Source organism: Panthera uncia, assembly GCF_023721935.1.
Source record: "Panthera uncia isolate 11264 chromosome A1 unlocalized genomic scaffold, Puncia_PCG_1.0 HiC_scaffold_17, whole genome shotgun sequence".
In the NCBI taxonomy this organism is placed as follows: Eukaryota; Metazoa; Chordata; class Mammalia; order Carnivora; family Felidae; genus Panthera; species Panthera uncia.
The window spans coordinates 26,403,228-26,414,047 of record NW_026057577.1 but is presented as its reverse complement, the minus strand read 5'-3'; the positions used below and the strand labels follow the sequence as shown (position 1 = coordinate 26,414,047).

At 42.6% G+C, this 10,820-nt stretch overlaps 1 protein-coding gene across 2 annotated transcripts in view; it reads right to left on the bottom strand.

The window, feature by feature from the left end:
- Nucleotides 1–5,440: 5,440 nt before the first annotated feature.
- HSPA4 (heat shock protein family A (Hsp70) member 4) overlaps nt 5,441–10,820 on the bottom strand; it is a 45,017-nt gene continuing 39,637 nt past the window's right edge. For both annotated transcript variants that reach the window (XM_049649168.1, XM_049649169.1), the window contains 5 exons: nt 10,677–10,802; nt 9,854–9,961; nt 7,204–7,323; nt 5,899–6,060; nt 5,441–5,685 (listed from right to left, as the gene is read on the bottom strand). In XM_049649168.1, coding sequence (XP_049505125.1) covers nt 5,482–5,685; nt 5,899–6,060; nt 7,204–7,323; nt 9,854–9,961; nt 10,677–10,802 — 720 coding nt within the window. In that variant the 3' untranslated portion in view covers nt 5,441–5,481. The remainder of the gene's footprint in view (nt 5,686–5,898; nt 6,061–7,203; nt 7,324–9,853; nt 9,962–10,676; nt 10,803–10,820) is intronic.

Sequence of the window (10,820 nt, the reverse complement as noted above, 5' to 3'; positions counted from 1 at the left end):
CCCAGGCGGGGTCCACCCTTCAGTTGCAAGAGGTCGAGTAGACCAGAACAGGACCAGTCCAAGGGAAGGCCACCTGCCTGGTCTGGGGCTGCCTTTACTACTGCGGGGCGCCGTACATCTTCTGAGTCCTAGCCCACACAGCCCTCCCGGTCCTTACAGCCATCTCAGCTGAGTCCTACAAGTCTCCCCACTCCTGCCGCTTGCCCTCAAAATTGCCTTGCTGAGATTCACATCTTGGAAGCTGAGTCATTGAGATGGTTTTCCAAGTGTTTGCAGTTTTCTCTTCCCCCAAGCATTAGCCAAGTCTTAACTGAATAGACCTATTTATTTAAAATTTTCAAGTGCATGTAGAAAAAAACGACGGAAGTAGTGAGTATGGGCCGGCTAACTTGTGGTAAGAAAAGGATTTTAGGTGCTCTCTCTCCCTCCATTGATCCAGGACTCCATATCCAACAGCACACCTGGACTTTGGAGAATATAAATCCCAACCAGTAAAAATGTCCAAACACAACGCTATATATCCTTAATTTTTCTGCCTGTTGTTCTTGATCCTAGGAAATCCCACCGAGGACTTGGAAGTACATACCCGCCCATTTTCCTTCTCTATCCTTCCAGCAGGTGCCAAAAGTGGAATGACAGGGTCAGGATTAGCCTGGCACTTGACCATGGCTGTTGGACAAATCTGGAAAGCAGTCTGTCTTTCCCAGTCCTCTGAGGGCTCCCCTTCCCTGAGCCCTCAGAAATTGACTCCATCCTTTCTCCTCCAATAGTTACTCCTCCCACAGACAGCATGGCCATGTTTCCATTTTGCCTCCAAGCCTGCTAACGAAGTCCCCTCCTTCACTTCTCCACATATGACACCTACTCCAGATAGCAGTGTCCAGCTCACAGAGGACAAAGGCACTGATGGTCATGTCCCAGTCTGCTCCAGTCAGAAGCAAAGGAGAAGCACCACAGAAGGAATGCACTGGCCACACCAAGACAGCCATGGTCTGCAGGAAAGTGGAGGGAAGAGTCCCCACTTGCACCCAACAGTGGACCCAGGATGCTGCCCCATCTCCGTCGTCTCCAATCTGATGTCATTCCAAGTAGGCCACGCTTCCAAATACTCTCCACCTGCAACCTCACTGCACGCCCCTGAAGCCTGGCTCCCACGCTTTGGAAGTACCCCCAACAGCATCCAACCCTGCTGGCCATAGCCACCTCTCACTTTTCAAACTCCCCTCTCCTCCCTAGCCTGCCTCAAGCACCCTCACTCTCCTCTGGCAGGTGGTTGGTTTCCTCCCGAGCTCCTAATTACTCTCCCTGACACAAGCCTTCATTCCCTACACCAAGAACGCGCCCCAAGCCCCAGACTGACACCAGCATCTCCGCTGACTCCTACAGACTTGAAGCTCCGCTTCTCCATCACATACATCTGCTACTCTAGGTTCAAAAGCATGGAGTCATTCCTTTAAAATTTTTCTCAACATCACAAAATTCCAAAATGCTCATTACACCAATCTTAGAAAATATAAACAAGCAAACACTGACAAACAGCAGCCACCCACAATTCTACCTTGGAAGGAAACCGTTTCATTTTGCAACATCCATCTCATTTTATGCAAACACATTTCATGTTCTTTTCAAACATGGGAAGCTGTGTGCATATTCTATAACCTACATTTCTCACGTAAAAATAGAATACTCTGGGGCCACTAGGTGGCTCAGTCGGTTAAGCATCCGACTTCGGCTCAGGTCATGATCTCGCATTTTGTGAGTTCGAGCCCCGCGTCAGGCTCTGTGCTGACAGCTCAGAGCCTAGAGCCTGCTTTGGATTGTGTACTCCCTCTCTCTCTGCCCCTCCCCGTTCGCTTTCTTTCTCAAAAATAAACATTACAAAATTCTTAAAAATACAATATTGTTAAAGCCACTTTTAAAAGTAATGATTGAAATGTATCAAATGTACAGAGAAGCATATCATTAAAAGCCGGATCAACAAAACCTGAAGCCCCTGAAACCTGCATTGTTTTGCCATGTGATTATGCCACGAAGCTTAAATACATTTCCAGCTTCTAACACCAGAGTTCCATCTTACTTTCCAATCTTTCCTGTTTCTTCAGTACTAGGACCTACCATTTCCCATTTCTCCTTTGGCTCCTTCCTTCAAACATGGATTTTTTTTTTTTTTTTTTTTTTTTTTTTTATAGGCTTCACATCCAGTGCAGAGCCCAATGCAGCGCTTCAACTCAGGAGCCTGAGATCAAGACCTGAGCTGAGATCAAGAGTCAGACGCTTACCAGACTGAGTCACCCAGGCACCCCAAACATGCATCATTTTTAAAGTCCCACTAGCTCCAACCTCTCCCAGGCCCATCTCATTCCGCACAGTTGACCATCCCTAAAACACTGTCACGCTCAGGCTAAAAGATCTAAATAGCTCCCTGTGCTCCACACTAGATCCCCCTAATTGCTCAACCCCGCTACCTCCAACAGCTCTATAAAAACGCTTCAGGTGCTTAAAAAAATTCTCAAAGGCCACTGATCTAATGCCTCTGCAAGAATCCTCACCAATGTGGTGGGAGCTTTATAAGTTCGCGCTGAGCTGAAGCTGCCGCACTGCATAACCTTCACACTAGCTTTGGCTTCGCCTCCAACCCACTCTTCCTCAGTGACATGCAGGGCACTGGTTCCTCTCCTGGGTACACAGGACTGTTACTCTTTCCACATGACCCCAACACCTCTGTTGCTCTGATGACCGCTAGCTGGTTCCAGGCTTCCCACTCACTTCACCACGTGCCTACTCCTTTCCCAAGGTCAAGAGACCCATGGGAAAGCGGACCTCTGCTGAAGTCCTGAAGTCTGACCTCAGACACATCTGCTGAAGGGGGCTGACACAGGCCCTACTGGTAGGCTGTGGCAGGTCAGCTCCTCCTAACACAACCAGAGCAGGACTCTGGAAGTGAGGCCTCCCACCCCCCCACCTTGTAGTCCGGGCTCTTCAGATGGCTTCATCCCCTTCCCACACTCATTACCACCCCACATTCACACACACACACATCTGTGTACTCACACACACTATACATCCAATGGTGGCAAGGGTTACTTACACTCACACACTCCAGGCCACAGCGTTCTTTAACTAAAGGTGACAGCATCAGTCCTCCACGGGGCCATAACCCACCTTCTGCTGCTGTCCAAACCCTCAAAGGAAGGACAACACAAGGGATGGATCCCCACATACCAGACAACTGGGCCAAGACTCAACATGGGAGAACAGCAGTACAGAAATAGAGTAACTTCTTGCCACTCAGTATACTGTGCCTCAATTGTTCTTCAGATGGGGTCTCTGACCAATGTTAAGTAGAATTTGGTTAAGAGGACTCCTACCACTGGAGTTTTTATTGAACACACACATACACAAAATGTACACACGCGCGCGTGCACACACACACACACACCTTTCATTAGGAAATTAAGGAAACCATTCCTCTGAGTGTAAGACAGGTTTCTTTTATTAATTTTTCCTAAACTTGTCTGTTTATTTAATGTTTCTCTTAGTGTAAGAACGTGACCCGGAGCTTTAACAAACCAATTTGGATAATGCAACCTGGATAAATGCTTGTCTGCAAACAAGTCCTCAATTACCATACACTCTCTGGCCTGGCCTCCAAGTTAATCCAATTGGTTTTAAGGCCTGTCTAAACAGAGAGCAAGCAGACCACATCATCTTATTTCTAGTTTAAACTTTAAACTTCAGTTTTACCCCCATCCCAACACCCGCACCCTCCCCCACACAAAAAGGTTTTTTTAGAAGAAATGGCCATTAAAGGACGAGTCAGTTGCATAAGAATTGGCTTAATCCTGCAGCCAGCAAGCCAAAGTTAGCTATTGGCCTCAGCGCAGGCCAGCTGGAACTCAAAGCATGACGGGTAGAGAATGAATAGAGGACACTCTAAGAACAGGGCCAAGTCCTGGTGACAGAGGCTTCCATGTGTGCTTACACACCAACATAAATACACTTCCACCTTCCTCCTCTAAGCACTGTTTCTCTAGAGCACTTCAGAAACTTATAACACTCTGAAAGTTTTTAGTGCAGACAGGGACAGAAACTTATTCTAAATAGGCAAAGCATCTTATTTCTAACAGCATAGGCCAAAATTAACAGAGAGGCACTCTGTCACACAGATAACAAAGATCCAAAATGTAACCGATGAAGCTAATAGCTTCTAAGGCAGGTACCAGCTGTAGCCTCTAATACAGGCTTCCCTTGGAGTTTCCAAATGCTTCCCTATCAACACTGCCCTATAGGGCAGTCACAGGGAATGCTTTGGTGCACCTGACATTGGCCGCACAGAAAGAATGCGGTGATGGTGAAATCAGGCACCGCACTTAACACTAATTTCAGACTCACCGAGTACAATCCAGTGTATCTTAGGGGTTTTTTTGTATGATCTGTCAGCTGTTTAACACATAAATTGGCAGGTTCGTGGCAGGTATTAACACTTAACACACAGTGACTGTGAATGAGCTAAAAAGCACTTTTAACTCTTGTCCTAGGACTTCAAGCTATACTTCAAATTTACACAGAACATCTCTCACCTGAATGAGCAGGCCAGGATACAAATCTTTACACCATAATTAACAAGAATCAATTCCTCAGTTCAATTTACCATGCCTATATCCAACAATACATCTATCCAATTCTAACTTCCCAACGAGAAAATGATTTAGACTTGATGCTTGGGGCATTATAGTGAACATACTTTCAGGAATATTCTTTCTCAGGAAGAGCTTCCAGGTCCAAAATCCTCAGTTATCCACTTGCTGCAGGTGAAGGGGTCCATTTCCCCAAGAGCAGCACATGGCATTTGTAAGAGGAGCTCCTCTCCTGGGGGCGGGGGAGGAACAGGGGCGGGGGGAGGAGGAGGGGGAGGTGTCCCAGTGGAGTGAAGCAGTGGGAAGGAGCTCAGAGAGCACACTTCTCATGTTCTGCTATGTTAATTACCCCATGCCATGCCATGCTCTAGCCCTCAGAAAGAGGGGGACCCCAGCCCCATCCCCACACCAGGCAGGGAGCCTTCATGGCAATCTCTCCAACAGATTTCTGAAGCACAGTTTCCAGAGTTCCTGCCACACAGGTCACAATGAAAAGTCTGCTTGACAGGTAGTTAGAGCTTTTGCTATAGCTCAGCCTTCCAAAACAAACTTATCTTTGTGTAAGCATGATTAAACATAAAAGGAGTGAAGCAGAAGCTCGGTAAGTAAGACTAACTGGGCTTCTAAATAGTACCATTATGAAAAAGATACAATGCACTTAATTTCTGTATCTAACTATTTAGAAGTCAAAATGCTCCATACATTACCTATATCCCCTCCCCCGAAATCCCCTAAAAACTGACTAAGAAATCTCCAGTATTTGATTGCTCTAGTTGATATTTAGAACAAAGTTGACAACTTAAAGCTTTATAATAGTCTGTTTTAATATAAACAATTGTTGGAATCAATCAATGTCCATTTCAGGAAGCTTCTTGTCTGAATCCGAAGGCACAGCTGTGTCTGTACCCTGCTCGGCAGCCTGAGGGCCTGGGCTGTCTCCTTGTCCATCCACTGGTCCATTCTGCTCTGCATTTTTTTGCTCCTCTTTTGGAGGTTCCACTTTGGGTTTGGGCTTTGAAATTATAGGGCTACAGATACTCATCAGCTCCTAGAACGGCAGAAGAGAAAATCGTGGGTTCTTACAAAATAACAAATTTGACGTGACCCACTCAAATGAACCCAAGCCCACCGTCTCCCAACCAGAAGCCAGAAACTAAGATGTAGTAACGAAGTTCCCAGCTAAGTGTCACTTTAAGGATTGTTAATAATTAATAACAAGGCTGACAAGAAAAGATAATTAAATATCAAGGCTATAAATTACCTTAATTTTAGCTTCAATCTCTCTTGCCTTGACAACTGGATCCACGGTCAGACTCTGCTTGTTCTGCAGATTCAGTTTGTTATTCATCCACTCCATGGCTTCATTTGTGCTTTTCTCCACCTTCATCATGTCTGCAGCATCCAAATGGTCATACTGGTCCTCCTGCAACCAGGAGACAACCAGACAAGGGTCAAAGGATGATACTCTACCCACCCAAATATCCAGTTGTCTGCCATCTTTCAGAAAGTTACAGGCTTTTCAAAAATGAAGCACATTTAGCCTCACAATCTCAATAGAAATTCAATTCCTTAAAAAAAAATTTCAAGAAAGAGTAACCCCAATTTTTAAAATACTCAGGAAACAGACTTAAGGCCCAAATATACACATAAGATAGCAATTAAAAGACTTCAACAGCATAAAAAGCACAGGCCTGACACACAATCTTATGAAGATAATTTCACAAACATGACGTTACAGGCCATTAGATAGGAGAACTGAAGTTTAGGCATACTAGTGAGGAACCAGAACAATAACAAAAACAATTTTATAAAGGAGACCTTTCAGAAGCAAATTCTTTTTCAATAAATAAGCGCAATTTATCACTCAAAGCTTCTTACACTGACAGACCATCAAGAACCTGGACTATAGCGAGTGGTTAAGAATCCATACTTTGTGGGGCCAGACGTCAGGCCAAACCCCAGCCCCTTCAATAGTAATTTGGGAGGGGTGCCTGAGTGGCTCAGTTGGTTAAGTGTCCGACTTCGGCTCAAGTCATGATCTAACCTTTTATGAGTTCAAGCCCTACAGCAGGCTCTGTGCTGACAGCTCAAAGCCTGGAGCCTGCTTCGGATTCTGTGTCTGTCTCTCTCTGCCCCTCTCACACCTGCACTCTGTGTCTCTCTCTCAAAAATAAACATTTAAAAAATTTTCCATAACAAACCAAACTGTATGCCTAATGGTTCTCAGAAAGACCAGGATAGAGCAGATTAAGTAAATGATAAGCATTTCAGAGCAAGAAAAGGAAACTGAACAATACTGCTCACTTCCAGATTCTACCTATTAAAACAGAGTAGCAAATCACAGCGTTCTTAGTAAGAGTCAATAAAATATCATACACTTTACACTAACATCCAAAAAACAAAACAAAAAACCCAGCAGTATTATTGAACAATAGTTGAAAAGAAGAAAAGAAAAGAAAAGAAAAGAAAAGAAAAGAAAAGAAAAGAGCTGTTATGCCTCAAAACTTAACTCTACCAAAGTAAAAGTAGGGAAAGGAACAAACAAACAAAAAAAAAAAATAGATACCTTGTTTTTGAAAGAGCTGATTACTTTCATATACTGTTGGATTTGTTTCCCTAGTTCTTCAAATAATTTTGGTCTTTCTTCAGATTCCTGGAATCGCATCTTAATAGGGTGACCTAGATTCTTAACAGACGAAAGAATGCTTAAACTATCAAAGTAGTATTGTCTCTACTATTACCGAGATCTACTATGGAATACATTTCATTTCCATTTGCTATATATAAAAAGCCCAATAATGCTCCCCAGCCCAGTGAAATATATCCTTAGGCTAAATATGAGAATATACCTCTATACTGGTTCCATGTGGAGCCACAGTTCAACTTGTCACTGGAGTCCTAATTTTCAAAACACAGTGGGGAGACAACCCAAAAATAGGTGCCTCCCGATAGTGATACACAATCCTAAGTATGAAGCACATGTGCCAAAAAAACAGTTTGTAAATTAAATCTGAACTCTCTAGTTCTAACTATGAATTTATTAGATGGCAATAAACACCACAGAAGTAAATTAGACAGTAATAAGCAGAAAAGCAAACAAAACTAGATCAGATTTTCTAGTTTTTTTGTCTTGTTTTGTTTTGTTTAATAACTAAGGGGGCAGAAAGATAACTGAGGAGACAAAGGAGCATGTATGGTCCTTATGAGGTTCCTGAGTCAAACTAACTAAAAAATACTTTATAAAACAACTGGAATTTGAAAACTAAATACACAGTAACATTAAAGTGGTATTAAAGGAGCGCCTGGTGGCTCAGTTGGTTAAGCATCCGACTTCAGCTCAGATTATGGTCCCACAGTTTGTGGGTTTGAGCCCCACATTGGGCTCTGTGCTGACAGCCCAGAGCCTGGAGCCTGGTTCGTATTCTGTGTCTCCCTCTCTCTCTGTCCCTCCCCTACCCACCCCCTCTCAAAAATAAACATTTAAAAAATTTTTTTAATTAAAAAATAAAAAAATAAAGGGGAGCCTGAGCGGCTCGGCCAGTTAAGCATCTGACTCTTGGTTTCGGCTAAGGTCATGATTTCACAGTTTTTGAGTTCAACCCCCACATCAGGCTCTGCACTGCCAGGATGGTACCTGCTTAGGATTCTCTGTCTCCCTCTCCCTCTCTCCCCCTACCCTGCTCACTCTCTCTCAAACTAAATAAACATTAAAAAAGGGGATGGGGGTGGTAGGGGGGGATACGAAAGAATTTTTTAATGTAATAATGATACATAGTTTAATGTTGCATTTTCTTTTAAATACATACTGAAATATTTTCAGATTGAATACAACACAAAAGACTTTCATCAAATACCTAGGAGTGGAAGGGAGCAAAAATGAAACAAAATTGGTCATCAACTGACAAAAGTTGAAACTACTGTTCTACTTTACTGTGTTTGAACATCGCCCATAATAAAAACTAAAACAAAAAAACTCAATCTGAAGGATCTCTCTGGAAGCTCTTAGTATCCTTCCAGAATGACAGGAAATTTGAAGGCACTGTCCTTGAGCAATTCCATTTCAGAAGGGAGTCACAATGGCCCAGTCTGACAACAAAGTAATCCACAGAAAGGTGAAAAGTTCTTCTTGTGCATTTGCATCCTTTTGCAAACAAAGGCCTCAACCTTAGATCATTTTTTGTTATTTTTTTTTTAAATAAAGTTTTATTCAAACACAGTCACTTCATTCATTTGCAGCCCTTAACTCACAGAAAAGGCAATGACCCTGGACATGCACTAAAACATTCAGTGTACCAGGAATGATCCAAGGGCCTTTAGATCTTCACCCTAACATTCTCCCAACTGAACTTTTTCAGCCCCTTCATTTTTTTGTGCTTTCAACCCTAAGTTTAATGATCAGATTCTTTAATACAAAACCAGGTGTTTTTGCTTTACTGAAAATCAAAGCTATATGGGGCTCCCGGGTGGCTCAGTCGGTTAAGCATCCGATTCTTGGTTTCAGCTCAGATCATGATCTCGCAGCTTCATGAGTTCAAGCCCCACATCGGACTCTGTGCTGGCAGCATGGGGCCTCCTTAAGATTCTCTCTCTCCCTCTCTGTCTCTGTACCCCCACCCGACTCGCACTCTCTCTTTCTCAAAATAAATACAAATAAAACTTTAAAAAAAAAAAGTTACATAACAACCCTCCCCCAATTGCATTACAGTGGCCTTTAGGACAGGTTTTGCTAGGTTTTCCACCTCTGTATCAAGAATGCAATCTCCTTCAGTGAAACATTTTAAGGCTAAACTCCATTTTCAGAAAAATAATTTTGTTACTACAAGGTTCTAAAACAAAGATAACGGGGGCACCTAGGTGGCTCAGTCGGTTAGGCATCCAACTTCGGCTCAGGTCACTATCTCATGGTTCTTGACCTCAAGCCCCGCATCAGTATCTGTGCTGACAGCTCAGGGCCTGGAGCCTGCTGCAGAGTCTGTGTCTCCCTCTCTCTCTGCCCCTCCCCCACTCATACTTTGTCCCTCAAAAATGAATGCTAAAAAAAAAAAAATTTTTTTTTTTTTTAATTTAAAAATGAAAGAAAAAAAAAGGAAGCACTAGGTCCAACATGGGGAATGAACTCACAACTCCCAAGATCAAGAGTCGCATGCTCTGGAGCACCTGGGTGTCTGTCTGTCTGTCTCTGTCTCTCTCTCCCCAGCCCCCCCAAAATCACTTACTTTTAATTCTGCCAATTTATCAACATAAACTTGCTTTGGCTGGTCTTCTCCATCCTCATACAACCAGTTTTCAGTATCTTCTAATTTCAAGGTAAAACTGTTACGATCCTAAAGATGAATAAAATATAATTAGTGATGACAAAAATTAGTCAACTGGCCAGTGAAGTCAGAAGCACAGACTACAGCATCTGAATTCCCTTTAAAATATGGGGGGAGTAGGGAGACACAGACAACAAGACTGGCAGTATTATTTTGCTTGTTACCTGCAGACAGTTTTATAATTCTCTCTGGTACATAAGGGATAGGTTTAAAAATTTGGACACATTTGGATGTTTGAAATTTTCAGAAATACAAAAAGCATTTGAAAATATGTAAGCTATAAAAAAAATAAAATCTTAAAAAAACTTTTGTAACTATGTGTAGTGACAGATGTTTAACTAGACTTACGGTCATCATTTCAGGTTTGCACATGTCACTATGTTGTACTCCTGAAACTAACATAATGTTTATGTATCAATTACGCCTCAATTTTTTAAAAGTGAAATAAAATAACAGTAAACCTCAAAGAAAAGTGAGCTGATTTTTTTTAAATACAAGGTAAATAATAGCATGCAAATGTATCAAAAAGTGATGCAATAAAAACAAACAAAAAATGATGAAGACTAGCCTTTAGGAATCATTGCACTAAAAAAATACAACACTTTTCCCCCAGAAAAGCACATTTTAATCATTTGAACATATACCTACAGATGCCAGCTCCCTTTCTACCTAATACAGCTGAGGCCACTCCCAGAAAACATGGAATAGGCAGGCACATACTTACAGCTTCACTCACAAACTTCTCATACTCGCCGCTAAGCTTGTCCCTCATCTCGTACACATACTCTTCCACAGCGTTCTTGGCATCATTTCTCTCTTTCTCTAGTTTATCCTGCATGATCATCTTACCCTGAGAAAAGTACACATT